This window comes from Trematomus bernacchii, unplaced genomic scaffold (genome assembly GCF_902827165.1).
Source record: "Trematomus bernacchii unplaced genomic scaffold, fTreBer1.1, whole genome shotgun sequence".
NCBI classification, from domain to species: Eukaryota; Metazoa; Chordata; class Actinopteri; order Perciformes; family Nototheniidae; genus Trematomus; species Trematomus bernacchii.
In genome coordinates, this window is record NW_022987656.1 from 6,534,509 (window position 1) to 6,552,835 (window position 18,327).

At 39.2% G+C, this 18,327-nt stretch overlaps 1 protein-coding gene across 1 annotated transcript in view; it reads left to right on the plus strand.

Annotated features, from left to right (window-relative positions):
• Positions 1-1,336: 1,336 nt before the first annotated feature.
• Positions 1,337-18,327, plus strand: part of gphna (gephyrin a) — a 30,886-nt gene continuing 13,895 nt past the window's right edge. Inside the window, exons 1-19 of the mRNA XM_034135226.1 lie at positions 1,337-1,548; positions 4,980-5,058; positions 6,998-7,055; positions 8,216-8,308; positions 9,265-9,359; positions 9,516-9,582; positions 10,190-10,489; positions 11,624-11,725; positions 13,438-13,575; positions 14,330-14,372; positions 14,472-14,609; positions 14,706-14,798; positions 15,142-15,197; positions 16,031-16,150; positions 16,236-16,294; positions 16,895-17,048; positions 17,240-17,361; positions 17,993-18,080; positions 18,252-18,325. Of these exons, the coding sequence (XP_033991117.1) occupies positions 1,368-1,548; positions 4,980-5,058; positions 6,998-7,055; positions 8,216-8,308; positions 9,265-9,359; positions 9,516-9,582; positions 10,190-10,489; positions 11,624-11,725; positions 13,438-13,575; positions 14,330-14,372; positions 14,472-14,609; positions 14,706-14,798; positions 15,142-15,197; positions 16,031-16,150; positions 16,236-16,294; positions 16,895-17,048; positions 17,240-17,361; positions 17,993-18,080; positions 18,252-18,325 (2,060 nt within the window). The 5' untranslated portion in view covers positions 1,337-1,367. The remainder of the gene's footprint in view (positions 1,549-4,979; positions 5,059-6,997; positions 7,056-8,215; positions 8,309-9,264; positions 9,360-9,515; positions 9,583-10,189; positions 10,490-11,623; positions 11,726-13,437; positions 13,576-14,329; positions 14,373-14,471; positions 14,610-14,705; positions 14,799-15,141; positions 15,198-16,030; positions 16,151-16,235; positions 16,295-16,894; positions 17,049-17,239; positions 17,362-17,992; positions 18,081-18,251; positions 18,326-18,327) is intronic.

The window sequence follows — 18,327 nt, forward strand, 5'->3', positions numbered from 1 at the left end:
CCATGAGCAATCAGTAATTTTCAGCACTGGTGACATTTGAATGTATGTTGTGTTCTACTCAGCATGCTGATTTCACACTTGGTCAGCGAGTTCTGTCACACATCCGTCACATGAAACCTGTAGTTCTTCCTTCCAAGACATGTGACCAGGGTTTCCGTTAGCCGGTATTGCCCGAACACTGACCGGACAAATCTATTGAAGCACTAGTTAGCACTAACCGCACTCATCACAAGCAACAAGAAGCATTGTCATAAGGACAGCTCTTTGCGATTATCGAGGCTTCAATTTAATAACGGCAAAGTCTTCATAAGTGATTTTAGCTAAATCCATTCCTAGGGGGCCAAACTGGCCAAGGTAGCATTCAAGCTGGCAGCAGGATGCCTTAATTTAAATGTGATGAGCCATATATTTTGGTTTGTTTATAAGTGTTTTTTTTCTGCTTTAGTTTACCTGGGGAATAAATTGTCCTTAAGCTGAGTGAGATTCTTTGTGTTTAGAATTACAGCTTTGGCTTGCGTAATATATATATTTTTAATTATACCCTATTTACGGGACAGGCTTTTATTTGAAATAACCTGCATTTGATAAGATATAAATCTACATGCATTGATTATAGCCGTCCTATCAATTGATTTTAAGGTCAATAATAAACACAGATAATATTTGACTGGAATTCCTCCAATTTCTCCTATTTATCTAATTTGTCAAGTGTCATAAAAACGGTGCTTGCTAGCAAATGGCTAAATGAGACTACTAAACGCCATTGAGCCGGACACTCGATGACGTTTAGTATAAGTCCACATTTAGCTTAGCGGATATGACGTGCAGCCATTTGACTATGATGTAGTTTTTTTATTGTGGAAATATCTGTTTGATTTTGTGTCAAAGGGGCCCTTGCTATGCTCACTCTTGTGTAGGCCTACAACAATAGGCATCATTGTCACAAAGTATAGGCTTCCCTAAGTGGTAGGGGGAAGAGTGCAGCTGGTGGCCTTTTAATTTGTTGGCCCCTGCACCTTAGACATCCTAAGACCACCACTGCCCATACTGTGTTAGCAGGAAATCAAGGACCAAATGTCCCCTTATAGCTAAATGAAACCCATTTTTTCCACAGTAAAGCATAATTACTGCTTGTGGTATGCTTCTTCCAACAAAATTAGAAAACATTTTGTGCAAAATGGAGCACTGATTGATGAATGATCAGACACTATGAGTATGATTCACAAATAGGTCACCTTACTCATTTTGGGGGATTTCACACAGTACCAGTCTGGGTGTTGTAGTCTCTCTCTACTAGTGATTTTTTTTAGGCGGCCCAAAATCTTCACTTATTAATTGGAGGACGAGGACACCTTAAAGCAGAGGACATGCACGCTCACACACACACAGAGCCGTCCTCCAGAGGTGGTGCAGCAGCAGCAGCCCGCACACCACCTCACTGTTTCTATGTATGTGCGGGCACAGTGCAGACAGAGGTTGTAAACATGGCGGCGGACGGGATGGTGCTCACCAACCACGACCATCAGACCCGAGTGGGGATTCTGACGGGTAAGGACACTGTGTGATAAAATGCAATAAAATGCTTCTCTGCAGTGCACCTCTGTGGCGTTTTGTCGTCGGTTGCCTGTGCACGTCGGTGTCACGATACGGGCTGTCTTCGCCGTCGAGCTAGCTATCGTTAGCCACTATGCTAAGCTAACCGGTTTCATTGACTTGTCATTGCTTTAACGTTAGCTGCCTGCCTTTTGACAGGTCGCACAGATGTGGGACTAGTATGTAGCGACGATATTTGCAATTATGTAGTGACGTTTATACCGTTTATATTTACATGTGAACATGGCTGTCATATTCAGTTATGTACTATGTAGCTACACGACATTTAGTAATATATTTTAATCAGTGTCAAGTGAGACAGTAGGAAAAAGAACACCTAGCAAAGACTTTCAAAACTAGGTGGCTATTCCTTGGCGAGCAAGTGCTGCAATGAGTTTTTAACTAAGATTTGTGCTTTTATTTTGAAGGCAAACTCATCGTACTTCCCGTTTTTCTGTGCTGTGTCTTGTCACCTTTACGTTTATATTTCCAAGCAATGTAGCGATACAGAGCCTACATGAGCTGCATTATTCATGTCCCTTTGCAGATCCGCTCTGTTGTCCGCTATTGGGGGTGCTCTTCATTAACATTTATGTATATGGTTCCTTTGACGGCCATTTCACACGGGTTTAATAGAGGACTTTCCCGTCATATCAGAAATGCACGTTTATTAATCATAAATCGTGCGTTTGGAAGCTATTAAAAGCTAATAAGAAGGCAAGGCGCACTGCCCAGGCGAAATGAATTATGTTGTGTAGGTTGTTTTAGCAGCTTCGCTAATTAGCTCGGCTGATGTTCGCCTGTGAGTCGTGCGGAGGAGGACTGGGACCAGTATACAGCCGTGTGACAGCCACCGGTCGGTCACCAGTACCACTGTTTCTCCTTCAAAGCAGGGGAAGACGTGATAAAAATGCTAAGCGGATGCTCCCCAGCAGCTGCTCGGAAAGCCTGTCGTGCTTTTGATAAGCTAGCATCTCGGCTAGCCAAACAGCAGCTAACACTGCCGTCCATACAACCGAAACCTCCTGTCATATGTTTGCACACGTTACCCATTCACGTCATGTGTGTGTGTGGTTTTAGACAATCATTTAATCCAGGAGTTAGGTCACGTATAGGGTCAAATATGGGGTTTAAATTAGATCTAAGCTTACATAAATGGAGCAAAAGGCGTCGAAAAGATGAATAAATAATGATGTGTTGGTACTACTAGGCAAAGTCACAGGCTGGTTGTAAAATCAGCAGTCAAACCACAGATATGAGATGTTCCTCCTGTGGTTACTGGGCAGAAGGAGCCAGGTTCAAGCTACACAGTGTACGAGGAGTGCTAAATTTAGCTGAAATACTTTGGGAAATACTTCAAACAGAGGCCGTGTTTTTACCAAAGAGCTCTGTGTCCAAAGGGGAAACCACTTAAAGGGCCAGTGTGTGGTATTTAGGGGGAGCTATTAGCAGAAATTAAATACAATATTTCTACCTATTTTTATCATCAGTGTACGATTATATGAAACTGCAATGCTAGATGCCGCCAAATCCTACATATAGAACATGAAAGCTGGGGAAATTCGATATTTTTAGCATTGTCAACAAATTCCATTTTAAAGACACAAACCAGCAATGAATAGATCCTAGGAATGAGTGTGATGTATGTATACAAGCCTGATTCTTGTATTTTACTTATTGAAAACACAATTAAGCAACACATATGAAAACCTGAGTCCACAAAGCAAATCAAATGGTTTCCAATGAGGAATTGGCACAAACGACTTTCTAGAGAAAAAAACCCCGCTCCTAGTGTATTTTTTGTGAGCGCTTCGCCATTTATGTGCGGCCACTCCGAGGAGTTGATGTTGAAAATATTCCAACTTTTTAGAAATGCGCTGATGGCGTCTCTGTAGAAATTAAAAGAGAAATTTGTTTATGGCATAGATATATATAATTATGTTTTGCCGGTAACTATCATAACAGAGATTTAAAAAAAGCCAGTTTCTTTCTTAGGATATCGACCAGTTATTCAATGGATGTTGCTGCCAGTGAGTGTTGAACTTTTATCGTTATAAGCGGATTGTCCTGCTCGCTCTAGAGCCAGCCGGTTGGTGTTGAAAAACACAATGTTAAAAGTCAAACCTCGGGAGCAATTTTTTGATAAAATGCTTGGAGGATGCTCTGCTTAGTGCCCTGCAAGTGCCTTTCTTTCGGAAAAAGATGATATGTGGATGAAGGGCCTAAGTAACCATCAGTGACGAGTCGACCACTGTAGTTTACTTCAAGATGGTCTATTTGCGGTTTCAAAGTACCATGGAACATGCCTACAATATGATTCGCCTTTGAAACACTGACAGTTTTTGCACCAAAACTACTTGGTTATGTTTAGGAAAAGATCATAGTTTGTGATGAAATAAATAAATGAATCCCAGAAGTGGTTAATCTCAGAGGTGTTAGTAAAGTGGTTGTGTGTTGTAACCTCTGATACTGGAAATAGTCACTTCTCACTTATTTTCACTTATCACACCGTCCTGTAAATTCTCACTAGCTCACCAAGTCTTTGTTTATCTGAATTTAAAGTACCTGAACACACAAGGTTTGAATTTGACTGTTCGATGTATTTTTTTTTCTATCTCTCCGGCTTCCTGTTCATCTTCGGCTGATCTGACAATATAGGCAGAAAATAACCCAAAATACAAATTATAATATTTACTGTGGAAAAATCTACTATCTTAGTAAGTACAATTTACTTTGAGGAACAGATGGGGAATTTATTTTTATTTTCTCAAAAATAAATATACGTCAATCTCTTGAGAACCTATAGGTTTGAAATCACACAAGCAGCAATGGCTTATGTTACGGGGTGGCCCCTTCCCATGTCCTTCATTGCATGTTCAGTGTCGTTGGGGTTTTAAAAAACCCAACATTACGTTTGAACAAAACATAATGGTCTTGTAATGGATATATTTGACATTAAGGAAGATATAGAAAAATCGAATTTTGTGCCTCAAAAATCTAGTTTTGGTGGATCATTGAAATAAAGGGAAGGTAATGTACGTTGTAATAAATTGTGAATATATTATCTATGGGCTAAGGTGCCTCTAGCTAGTGTCAAAGCCAAACAACTTTACAAGAGTTAGCCGATAAAGTTTAAAATATGATCAATTATTAAGACATTTCTATTGACACTTGTAATCTTAGCCTTTGCAGACCATTTACACAGAAACCTATAGAACACACTACAGGAAAGAGAAACCCCCAAAAATGAGTATCAAATGAGGTTCTACCCTTTGAAGACAACCAGTGTATCGGTGATCAGTTTGATTTCCATATGTAGTAAACTGCATCATATTCATCCTGCTGGAGGTGTTTCTGTTCTGTAACCTGGACTCCCCTCTCTCCAGTGAGTGACAGCTGCTTCAGGAACCTGGCTGAGGACCGCAGTGGAGTCAACCTGAAGGACCTGGTCCATGATCCCTCACTGTGAGTCTACATAAACAGCCTCACTACTAATGAATGCACTGAAGAATTCATAAAAGCATTTGATTATTTATATAGAAATGACTCTCTTCACGAACAAATTGTTCATCTTGTAATTACAAGTATGTCATAGAAAACACAAATACATGTATTCTAAAGTGTTCTTTGCAATCTTACTCATAAAACACATGTTTCAACTCCCTGTTGAACCTGCATTAACAAACAGCTTTAATTGTGTGAACTTTACTGCATTTGTGTGTGTTTTTTATTTGAAGACTTCCCTGTAGTAGCACGGTTAACAATAATGTTTCTGTCGGATTAATCCTTGTGCTTCAGCAATCCATGTAAACTTAGTTGTATGGTTATGATTGAAGGTGATCACATAGAGTTAAAAGAGTAGGCATTAAAATAACTCTGTAGTATTTACAATAGCACAAGCTAGCGAGTTAACTATATAATACTAATAGGCAATATGTCCTTTGTCTCAATTTGTGGACTTCTGCGGTTGCAATTGCTATTTTGAGTGTGTTTACACTGAGAATTATAACAAAATGCAGTGCACGATTAATGGTCTTAACATTCCACTTCACTTACGTTGTAACCATAACTTAAACATGTTTACTTAAGCAAGACAAGACATTTGTTATTTACGCATGGAGCTGCCAGGCTCCATGTTGACATTTACCTCTGACCTACATTTTCTGATGTGTACATTATCCTACTACTGCTGTGAGGTCATCCGTGTTAGCCTCCAGTCTTTCCTTTCCCCCCCCAGATAGCACTGAAGTAATCATGTTAAGGATATTCTGTATGTTGAGATGCACAGACTACATTCCAATTTTTAAATGTCTTGTCCACTGATACAGTTTCAACTTAATCTTACTAAAACAAATCTCATTAACAGTAACAGGTTTTTGGATTAATAAGATCATATTAATGTGAATAGCAGCATGTCACACATTTCTTTACTTTTCCGGAAGAAAATATATTATTATATTATTGCGATTATGGCAAAAATCATAATCACGATTATTTTGGTCAATAATTGATATCACGATTATTAAAAACGATTATCCATTTACTTTGAAAACATCCATTTATTGAAAACATTTGAACAATATGTTTTTAACAGTTGATTACCCTGAACTTTAAGTATAATTCAACTGAAAAGCCAATTTAAAAAAAAATAATCGTTTTATTTCGATTACGTTGTTTTTGTAATCGTTGCAAGCCAAGATCGTAATCGAGATTAAAATATGATTAATTGCACAGCCCTAAAATATATGCAACATATCTATATAAAACACCTTATGTGATTTACATCCAAACTTCCCGACATAAGGTGTAACTGTGCTGTTCTGTGGGATTTCAAATGTGACCAAATTGGATGTAAATACATGTATAACCGATGTTTTATTTGATTGTTGCCTCTGTGTTTAGTGTCCTGTCTGTAACTTGGTGTGGTGGTGTTACCACTGAACAGGTCTCTCTTGAGAATGAGACCTTGTCTCAATGAGATTCACCTGTATAAATAAAGGCTAAATAAAAAAATAAAAAAACGTTCATAAACTTAGCTGACTCTAACTCTCTAAAGGTAACAACATCCAAATATGTTTTTGATTACAGTTGCAATTTTAATACATATGTTTATGGATTTCTAATACATTTATTTAGGATAATAAATATTTGACATCATATCAAAAAGGTTTTGCAAATGTATTTCTATGTGGACATTCGTAATAATTTTTTTCCTGTGCATTGAAACATCTTATTTTAGAGTCATTTTAAATGGAAACAAAATCTATTTTTGAAGTCATTCTTTGTGCATAGATTATTGTTGAGACTGATCTGGCCCCATAGAATATGGTCTGCATGGTTGACATACAGTACACATGCGTGTCCTCTGCCATCACACTGACTCTGACTCTTTCTCACCCTGCAGGCTGGGAGGAGTCATAGCAGCCTACAAGATCGTTCCAGATGAGATTGATGAGATCAAGGTACGTTTCTTGAAGTCGAACTCACCAGCAATCACATGACTCAAAGTCAATACAAAAATAAATGACAATTTGTCGTGGAAAAAGTCTGGACTTTGGTCCACACTCCAAAAAGTTTCAGTCTGTGTCGCAACGCTGGAGAAAAGCAATGGCTAATTCCTCCTGACATACTTCCTGAACCTTTGCTCTTTGGCTCATGTTTTCAGCAGTTCCAGGGACCATCAGTCTATTATCAGCCAGCTGGGCAGGACACAGTTTACAGGACACAGTTTACAGGACACAGTTTACAGGACACAGTTTACAGGACACAGTTTACAGGACACAGTTCACAGGACACAGTTCACAGGACACAGTTCACAGTTCACAGTTCACAGTTCACAGTTCACAGTTCACAGTTCACAGTTCACAGTTCACAGGACACAGTTTACAGTTCACAGGACACAGTTCACAGGACACAGTTCACAGGACACAGTTCACAGGACACAGTTCACAGGACACAGTTCACAGGACACAGTTCACAGGACACAGTTCACAGGACACAGTTTACAGGACACAGTTTACAGGACACAGTTCACAGTATACTGTAGATGGAGATTACAATGATTCTTTATGTGCAGAGAATCACATCATCAACAGTAGCTCACATGCTCATTTACAAATAGCAGTACAATACAATTAGACATTTTGCTAGGACTTGCACTTTTTAAAACTCTTTAAATATATAAATATAATGAATATTTCATATTTATAAAAAAAAAAAAAGATCCACAATGCCTAAGCAAATAAAAGCTGGATTTAGAAATGCCTATTTTTATCCGTTAGAATAAACAGTAGGGCAACTATGGCAACCATGCTCCGGGTCTTCTTCGCTGCTTTTGGTGTATTTTGTGGCGGCAGCAGCGCCACTTACAGGCCCGGCATATGTACTACAGCGTTTCCAGCGGGTCGAGCGGTCTCGTGTGAACGGACACGTTAAATGAATCGAATGCGTGTGAACGGAAGACTTTTTTAAAAACGCATACGGTGCGTAAATGCAAACGTTCCCGTGTAAATGGGGTTTAAAGGTGTACACACAGGATGTTGATCTGTTGACACAAAGAATCCTGAAAGAAAGGAGGAATGCATGGTGTAGTTGTAAACTGTGAGTGTTTTCATGTGTACAGGACACTCTCCTGGAGTGGTGTGATGAGCAGCAGCTGAATCTCATCCTCACCACTGGAGGAACTGGGTTTGCACCCCGAGATGTCACCCCTGAGGTACAGAAGAACACAACTAGGCAAACTGTGTGAAAAGCTCAATACAACAAGCATTAGGTCACAGTTGATTGATCATCAGTGTTACAGTTGGGAATGGACTGAATCGGACACTCTTTTTTCATTATTTCTCATTATAAATGCTAATCAAAATAAGTATATAAGTTTACAAATATTTTATTAAGAGATTACACACATTTTTGATAATCACCAATTTGAATATTGACTTTGATTAATTCAGTAATCCAATACAATTTATTTTATAAAATAAAAAACTAACTGTCATGGTTTTTGGTTCATCTTTCAAAATTATTATATAGGGTTATAGTAACTGTACTGTATATATCAATATTAAATAAGTTGAATTTAAAAAAAAAAGCAAACATTGAGCCACTAACTTGATCAAAACATAACAAATTTATATTATTTATAATAATAATAAGTATTATTGTGATTAAAAAAAGGAAAACTAAAGACTATAACACTCGTAGTTATTTTTTATGTATAAAATGTAATAAAGAACTGTACTACTACGCAGTATTTATATTTAAAAAAAAACTCAAATTGCAGCTTTAAAATGCTATCACATGTATTTGATTAAAACAGGATAGTAGAAGAACCATCATCATAATAATAATAATAATAATAATAAGATTTAGCTAAAAGAGCCATTCTGCATAATGTATACTTTTACTTTTAATTTCGTTCTTTATGTTATTATTATAATAGTTATTTTAATTTTAGCGTAGGTTAAGTTTGATGTTAACACTTTTCTTACCTAAACTCGGGTAACATTTTGAATGTATAAGGTACTTTAAGACCAAAGAATTTCTACATAGTATTTCTACTATTATATTATAGTATTTCTACTATTATATTATAGTATTTCTACTATTATATTATAGTATTTCTACTATTATAGTATTTCTACTTCCATCTCCTGGTGTTTTGTGTTGCAGGCCACCAGAGAGGTGATAGAGCGGGAGGCTCCGGGGATGGCCCTGGCCATGCTGATGGGATCACTCAATGTAACACCACTAGGCATGCTGTCCAGGTGAACCCTTGATGTTTTCACTGCTGTGGTCACTGCCTGTCAGTTAGACACGCTGCCTACTCCAGGAGTGATCTGCTAATCTGCTGTTTTCTAACTATATTAGAGTGTGTGGTATGATATCTTGTGCTCTAACCATCTTTCCACTGCTTTCTCTAGGCCTGTGTGTGGTATCCGTGGTAAAACTCTGATCATCAACCTGCCAGGGAGCAAGAAGGGCTCTCAGGTAAGATCATGTGACTTTGCTCACCTATGCTTACCCTGAACTCTGCTAGAAAGAAAACCTCTTATGATAATCTTCTCAAAATATCTAATGCTAATTACTTGAAATAATTCAATACAAAACCTACAATAACCTACTAACTATGGAATATCATTTAATGTTAAATGTTTGTCATTTTGAAAGCAAATTGAATTGGGAAAATAAGGCATTGTGACTTTTGAAGGACTTGACTTGAGAATATTGCTGTACCTAACTCTAAACAGTAAATGTAAGTACAGAAGAACGCAAATTGAGACGCAGCCCCACTACTTCCAGAATTCAGAAAGTGACTACATTTTACAAGGCTAAAACTTTGGGATCATGTCAAAACCACAGATTTAATTTCAAATGTTTTATTTCACTTTCACACCCATTATCCAGTAAAGAAATATGACTATCATTTGAGGATTTTACAGTTTGATGAAACAATAAATCCTCACCACACTGTTTCAAAACCTCTATGGGTGGACAAGAGGAGGGGGCAGTAGCTCCTGAGTAGTGGGACAGCATCATGTAGGGTGGGCTAGTTCCAAGCTGACTTCTGATGTCAGTGCTTTGGTTTGTGTTGCAGGAGTGTTTCCAGTTCATCCTGCCTGCTCTGCCTCATGCCATCGACCTGCTGCGTGAGGCCATCGTCCAGGTGAAGAACACGCACGCCGCCCTGGAGCAGCTGCCCTCCCCCTCCCCTCTGCTGGCCAACATGCACCTCGACTCCAACATGCACACCATGGAGCGCGGCACCCAGTGCGAGGACGAGGAGGAGGACGAGGAGGAGGACATGAGGAGAGGGCGGCACGTGCACAACCACCACCACCACCACCACCTCCAGCACGGCTCCTCCCACATCACCGCAGCCGCCATCGCTGCCAAGGTAACAGCGGACGGGACACACATCAGTGCTGCTGCTGCTGGAAACCTGATAGATGAAACTTGAATGATCCCTGTGGGGAAATTGGGTCATTGCAGCAGCAGGGAACTGTACTACACACAACTCTGTGCTCTAATGCTGCTGCAGGACTCCAACTAATATTATCAAATATAAGAAATGACATATTAGTAAAATATTTCAATGAGATAGTCAGCAGAGCATTTCAGACCATTTTCAGAAACATTCTTGGCTCCTTTACTTTCACGAATAAACAATTTGTTTCCTTTACTGTTTTTGAAGACACTATCCTTCAAAGCGCTGCCCCATAATGCAATGCAACTCCCATTCCCTATTGGCAAGAAGTTGACACCATGAAATGCACAAAAGGAAACTTTAAAATAAATGATGAAAATATAAATAAAAAAAATAGGAAAAGAGATATAAACATTATTATAATAATAATGACATTAATAATTTACAATTAATCTCTGCCTCAATTGAGCACCGAATATGCTCTAGACATATACTAGGATTCAACCTCGTCTGGTATATCAATAAGTCTCTTTCCTACAGTGTTTTCATTCATGGTCCATTTTGTACCAAGTACCGTAGTTGCAACAAGTAATATCAACGTCTATTCCTACAACAATTTGGACCCATTTTTCACATAAGATGCAACCCTATAATTAATCAAATAGTCTATTTTGATTTTGTTACTTTGTGAAACAATCTTTGTTTATTTTTCTTCAATATTTCCCACAAGAATAGCTCTTTGCCAAGTCTTTTTTGTACTAAGTATTGTAGTTACAGCAAGTGTTGATATTGCAGTCAAAATGAAGAACATAACTACTTTGAGCTGGTGCAAAGCCAGCACGTTAAAGATACTTTCACATAAGCCGATTCCAAATACTCCGAATGTAAAGCCATGTAGAAGAAAAGTGGAGGGAGCATTAAGGAAGTCCAAGGAGCAGCTTTGAAATATAAATGTCATATTTTTTGTGTTTCATTCATTTCCCACTGTGAAGCACTCCATTTCAACTCATTCACCTGTCTGTTTACGGGGACATGTGTCTGTCTGTCTGTCTGTCTGTTTGTACCTACCCCGCATGCATGTGTGTTTGTGTTTGTGTCCATCAGACGAGCCATGCTGTGGTCATGGCTAAGGGGGCTCCCTACCTGCCCGGCAACACACCTGCCCCGCCCACTCATTTCACCTGCTCCTGTTCCCCTGACCAGCAGGTGAGACACACACCTCTCCTCTCCTCTCATTGGTCGGTTCATCATGTCTTTCACATACACTGTCTTGTTCTTCATACCTAGATTACACTTATTTGAATCTCTGAAATTATTAAAATGTGTCCAGAGCTGCAAAAATATTCATTAATAAACCTATACATAGTGTATGTATATGCTGTCCCACACCAAATGACAGAATGAAAAAAACAAAAACAAGCTAGTTAAGAAAGTTAAACGTTTGATGGTAAAGACCTGCATATTTCTCTCAGGAGCTGAGTGAAACCAAAAATAGCGACAAGGGGAGTGAAAACGTGTTTAGGTGGACTCCAACATGTCTGCTTGGTGTGTAAACTGTTTGATAATACAGTGGTGCAGGAATGATTCCTTAAACCTGGAAAGGAGTGAGCATTTCATCACTTCCTGTTCAATCATCTTGAAGTCAATGTTTTTTTAATGTGTTTTTTGTTAAATGCATGTTCTGTATGTTCTATGACCAATACAAATATACGCCAGTAAATACCCAACTGGTGAATGTCCACAGCTTCTGTGGCATAAAATCAACCGTAAAGAATTACACTAAACGTCATCAGGCCGAACATTAGCCGCCTTTAGCTTAGAAGTGGTGATGTAGTTCTTTTGTAATCCTAATATTAGCTATGTTCTTCTAAAGATTGCATGTTTGTCATAACAATTCTTGAAGTTAATTATATGTCAAAGTTATTTTTAACAGCTTGTTTCCGCTGCCCCCAGGTGGTCAAGAAAGTGAATGCAGCTTTGTATAAGAACTAATCCATTTCTTTTTAAGTCCTGATTAAACTAATCAAGTTATGTAATGATGTTGCCAATTCATTACAGCCAAGGTCAATATAAATATTATTGCTGACAATTTGCCACAGCATACCATATCTTTTTAGCAACGCGAGTAGTCTAAGTTGTAGTAGACCGCAAAACAACTGAAGGAATTGATTTGACTCATTAAGTTAGGGATGGGTATCGTTTGAAATTTATCGATTCCGATTCCGGTTCTTATCGATTCCCCGTTTCGATTCCAAAATTGTAAAAGAAAGAGGTCAAACATTTAGATAACAAAAATATCTTTATTCTTTTAAGCTTTAACTGACATTTTTACAAATAAAAAATATACATGCAATACAAATGTATTACACAATAGCTGTGCCTTATTTTAACTGAGCTATGCCTGTGGCAAGCTATGAACAGGCATTACACTGTGCCTAGTCTTTTTCTTTTTTAGTGTAGTGGAGCCTCACTTTAGAGCGTTTACCGCGATCTATCTTTGGTGTTATGAAGTGACTGAGCTCGTGAACTGTCTACGGGAGGGCGGGGGGAGCCTCGCTGCGGGGCAACTGTGGACCTCTGTCGCCTGTCAGCGCAACTTACATGATGCCGTTTAAAAAAATTAAGGGCGGTGCCGGCCGTCAGCGTACCGCTGACGACCGGCCGTTCTGTGATTCTCCAGAACACACAGATGGCCAGTCCGTCCTTAACCTGGCTGTATTCCACCGGGTCGCCGCGGCGCAGACGGACCCGGTGGAATACAGGGTCTACCGCGTTTAGGAACCGTTAAGCAGAACCGAAATTGTGTATTTTGTATGGGTACCCGGTACCCGGCATTTTCTTATCGGTTCTCATCTGGAACCGAGTTTCGGTTCCCAACCCTACATTAAGTAAGTTTGTTTGTCTGTGTGTGTTTGTAGATCCCGGACTCTATCATTTCTCGAGGCGTTCAGGTGCTTCCTCGAGATTCAGCCTCTTTAAGCTCCACCCCTTCTGAGTCACCACGGGCAACACAGGCGACCTCCCGCCTTTCCACCGCCTCATGCCCGACACCCAAGGTACACACAAACTTTCTTACATGCACATACACATACACATTAGCACTGAGAATAATCTAATGTTTTAACTATACAAATATTTGAAAAAACACCTTGAATGAAATGTAAAGTGCAGCATATTTTTACATTATGAATCTTGGAAAGCATACTGCAGAGCTTGCCAATCATTTATATTAATAAAATAACCACAATAAAGAACTGTTTCCCTATTATTATAGAGATGTTTCTTATTTTCTGATTGTTTTTAAACTTTATTTTGATGTATCACTTATTATAACAAACTTTATAAAAAGGTTGTTTTTCATTCAGATATTTTTGAGAATGGTTTGGTTCCAATGTAACCACTTCATCTACTTTGAACAAAGCGTAAGGAGTCTTGTGGATTGGCCTATTAAATGTGACTTCCAATACTGTACCAAATGTGGCTTTGAATTGGAATATTAATAGTAATATATGACCAAGTGTTAGACAGTAAGGACTTGTGAGTTGTTTGGAATTGAGTTGAAGTGAATGACACTGAGGTTAGGCAAACTGAAATATAAATATCTTCAGCGGTTGTCTTCACGTGAAATGTGTGTATAATCAGACACAAAGCTTCTGGTGTGCCGGTTTTGACCTTCACAGCCAGAATTCATGTTATTTATGATTCCATGTCCTGTATATTAGACATTATGAACAGATAAATCAACATGAATTAAATTGCTAAACTTTATTGTTGTGAATAAGTATGGAATATGTGTCTGTCTCTCTGCAGGTTCAGTCCCGATGTGGCAGTAATGAGAACATTCTGAGGGCCAGTAAGTAACTGGAGACTTTTAATCCTAATGGTACCGTTTATAGTAACATATTCACCACTTACTTAACCCCTTTCCCTGATTGTGTGTGTGTGTGTGTAGGCCACAGTGCAGTGGACATCAGTAAAGTGGCACGTCGTCATCGCATGTCTCCCTTCCCATTGACGTCGATGGACAAAGCCTTCATCACCGTTCTAGAGATGACACCTATTCTGGGAATTGAAGTAATTAACTACAGAGGTGAGTCTTCTGTGTTTTTATCCCCCTAATATTTGCTGTGATTGTTGTTAATATATGGTTTGCACTAATTTGACGTGGTTTGGCTCACTTCTCAAGACGGTTTGGGTCGAGTGCTCGCTCAGGACATCTATGCCAAAGACAACCTTCCTCCATTCCCGGCTTCCGTTAAAGATGGCTATGCTGTACGAGGTGAGACAACTAATATCATCTATTACTATCCATTCAAATCCAATGTAAAAATCCCATTGGCTTTTTGTCAAGGGAGCTCAGGTCGGCCTACAAAAAAACGTAATCACTGCACCCATACAACATTAATTAAACATTATGTCAGGGACACAAATGTAAAACGTCAATTACCATTTCCATTTGGCTTATCTGACAACTGCAAATGTCTCTGCTTTTACATTTATGAATGTATTTGTTCACAGCATTCTGTATAGAAACTTTCCTCTTGGCTGTCACCTAAAAATCGATAATCATGGTCTAATTTCCATCGTTAACCTAAACTAACGTCATCCTGTTTGTGCTGTAGCCGCGGACGGCCCGGGAGATCGCTTCATCATGGGAGAATCACAGGCTGGACAGCAGGTCAGCTATAATACACTAACACTGTGCTAATGTGGTAACAACCTGGAACCATTACTTATACTTTTAAAACTCCAATGATTTACATCAAGCATGGTGGAAAACGTCTGCTTAAAGGTGGGGTAGGTAAGTTTGAGAAACCGGCTCGAGATCGCTAGAATTTGAAAATACACAACCGGAGAAAATCTGCCACTTCCTTACAGAGCCCCTCCTCCAACACACACGAACGCGCACATGACCAATGAGGGCACGAGATAAGTTTGTGCCCCGATGGAAGGCTGACAGGCAGGTAGGCCATCCAGTTATTTTAGCCGGGGCCGGCTAAAATGATTGGTCGTGCTTTTTACAGTACTACGGCTTCCACAGATGACATTTTTTTTTATGGATTTTTTGTCAAAGCACTTAAGATATTCATTGCTATCGGGATGTTAAGAGCATTCCATGGAATATAACAAAAAGTGTATCTCGAGCCGGTTTCTCAAACTTACCTACCCTACCTTTAATAAATATTCATTTCATTTCATTTCAAACCTTTATTTAACCAGATGGTCCCATTGAGATCATAGATCTCTTTTTCAAGGGAGACCTGCAAAATATCCTACCTTCACTAAAAGTATCGCTGCTGTTAATACTTTCAATGCGGCTACTAAAATATGGTTTGATTGTTTAAGCGCAATCACCAGCATCAAGTGATCGTTCCAAGGGGTAGTCTGTGTGTTTGAATAGATTAACTCTCAGCTACTCACATTATTGGTGGCACAGTTTTGAAACAGTTGAGCCATTTACAATGAAGCATCATTTATCCTGTATTTGTGTTTGTGAATGCTCGCGTGCAGCCCACCCACACAGTTATGCCAGGTCAGGTGATGAGGGTAACGACCGGCGCTCCGATACCTTGTGGTGCTGATGCTGTGGTCCAGGTAGAAGACACAGAGCTTCTGAGGGAGTCTGAGGATGTAAGTACACTAGTGATGATAGAACCTTTGTAGTTCTACAGTAGATGTTTTGTAACAAATCATTTGATTATCTTGCTTATTTCAGGGCACAGAGGAGCTCGAGGTGAGGATTATGGTCCAGGCCCGGCCCGGACAGGACATCAGGTAAAGAAATTCTAATAGAATCAAGTGAACGCTAATAACTATAAAAGCTACACAAGAAAGCCAATGACTCCTGTTCATGGCCGCAGTGTTTCTTGAACTAATACAATACTATGAATACAATTTGGTGTTCCCCAAAGTATAATCCTCAGTCCTCTGCTTTTTAGTCTGTTTATAAACAACTTGCTAAAAGTAAAGCTTCAAATCCTACAAGACTTTTAGATGTATTAACACGTTTGAATACGCACAAGCCAAGTCACTAGCATCCTACCTGCATACTTGAATGGTGTCCAGCATTGGATAGAAAATAACCATATTCTGTCTTTTTTTTGGAAATAAATTCAAACGGTTTTATGTTTAATCAAGATATCAAATCAAGAAAAAGAGGAGGTGAAAAATGTTGGCTCCATGGCTCAAATTGGATTAACGCAAAGAACATAAACAAAATCAACCTTTATATTTTGACTGCGTTTCAGAGTAAACAGCCCTTTTATAAACTATATATAGCTATAAACCCTATTTGTAGCACATCATTTGTATGTATGTAAAATGCGTCTTCAGCAAAGAAAACCTAACAGTATACATATTTGTGTGTGTGCACAGGCCAATAGGTCATGACATCAGGCGAGGGGAGTGTGTGTTGGCTAAAGGAACACATATGGGCCCGTCAGAGATCGGCCTGCTAGCTACAGTGGGGGTGACGGAGGTCAGCGTGCACAAGTTCCCTGTGGTTGCTGTCATGTCCACTGGGAATGAGGTACATGCTGACCAGATACATTACACACAGATTTTTCTGTAAGGAAGTGGCAGATTTTTTCCGGCTGTGTATTTTCAAATTCTAGCTCACTCGAGCTGGTTTCTCCAAAATTACCTACCCCACCTTTAAGTGATTTGCATTTGCTACCAGTTCAAATGCTCTCTGTTTTTGTTGGTGTCTGTTTTGTGTAGCTGTTGAATCCAGAGGATGACCTCCACCCAGGAAAAATCAGAGACTCCAACCGCTCAACTCTGTTGTCCACCATCCAGGAACATGGATATCCTACCATCAACCTGGGCATCGTTGGAGACAAGTAGGAGCATTTTAGATTCCTAAAAAATCAAATCTGCCAGTAGAGGGTGGTGCAGGAATGAGTCCATAAAATATTAGTTGGCATTTTTGTTATTTGATCTCTTCTAAATATGCACTGTCAGGTAGAATCTACAATCAGAAATCTTTGGTTCATTGCTTATGTTCACTGAAATGCAATTGTTGTAGGAATGAGTCCTAAAAAACTGAAATGAGTTAGCATTTTAGCCCTTCTGGGGCCCCCTTTAATTTAAGTTGAACATGTTTTTGGTTAGATTCTTTAAACATGATCTGTGCTTAACACAAGCTTATGAGATTGTAATGTATTGTTCTACGACCTAAAACACATCAGTAAATACCCCACTGGTGAATGTACAAAGCTTTTACAGGTTCCAAAAGAGGCAGTTGCTAACAAGTGCATAAATGAGAGTACTAAACGTCATCAGGCCTTTAGCTTAGCGGTATTGACATGAAGTCATGCGATGTGGTGTGATCCATTTCTAGCTTAATGTTAGTTTTTTTTAATCGCATTTTCACTTCAAAAATCATCGACGTGTTGCTAAAATGTGGAGATTATCCTGCTGAGTTGCACTCCCTCTTAAACTGAGTTGAATGTATCATGCTTGGGTTTGCAGCCCTGATGACTTGCTGTCGGCTCTCCATGAGGGAATCAGTCGTGCCGATGTCATCATCACCTCAGGGGGTGTGTCCATGGGAGAGAAGGTAGCTAACAATCACTCATTTCATGACATTTTGAGTAGATATTCTGGTCTTTTAAAAAGTAGGCAGCCAAATTATCATAAACGTTTTTCACTGTATATTTTTTTGCTTTATTAAGTTTCAGTTGTACAGTGTTATTGTTATCCACCTGTCTGTGTTTGTATGTTTTATCAGGACTACCTAAAGCAGGTGCTGGATATTGATCTTCATGCTCAGATCCACTTTGGACGAGTCTTTATGAAGCCAGGGT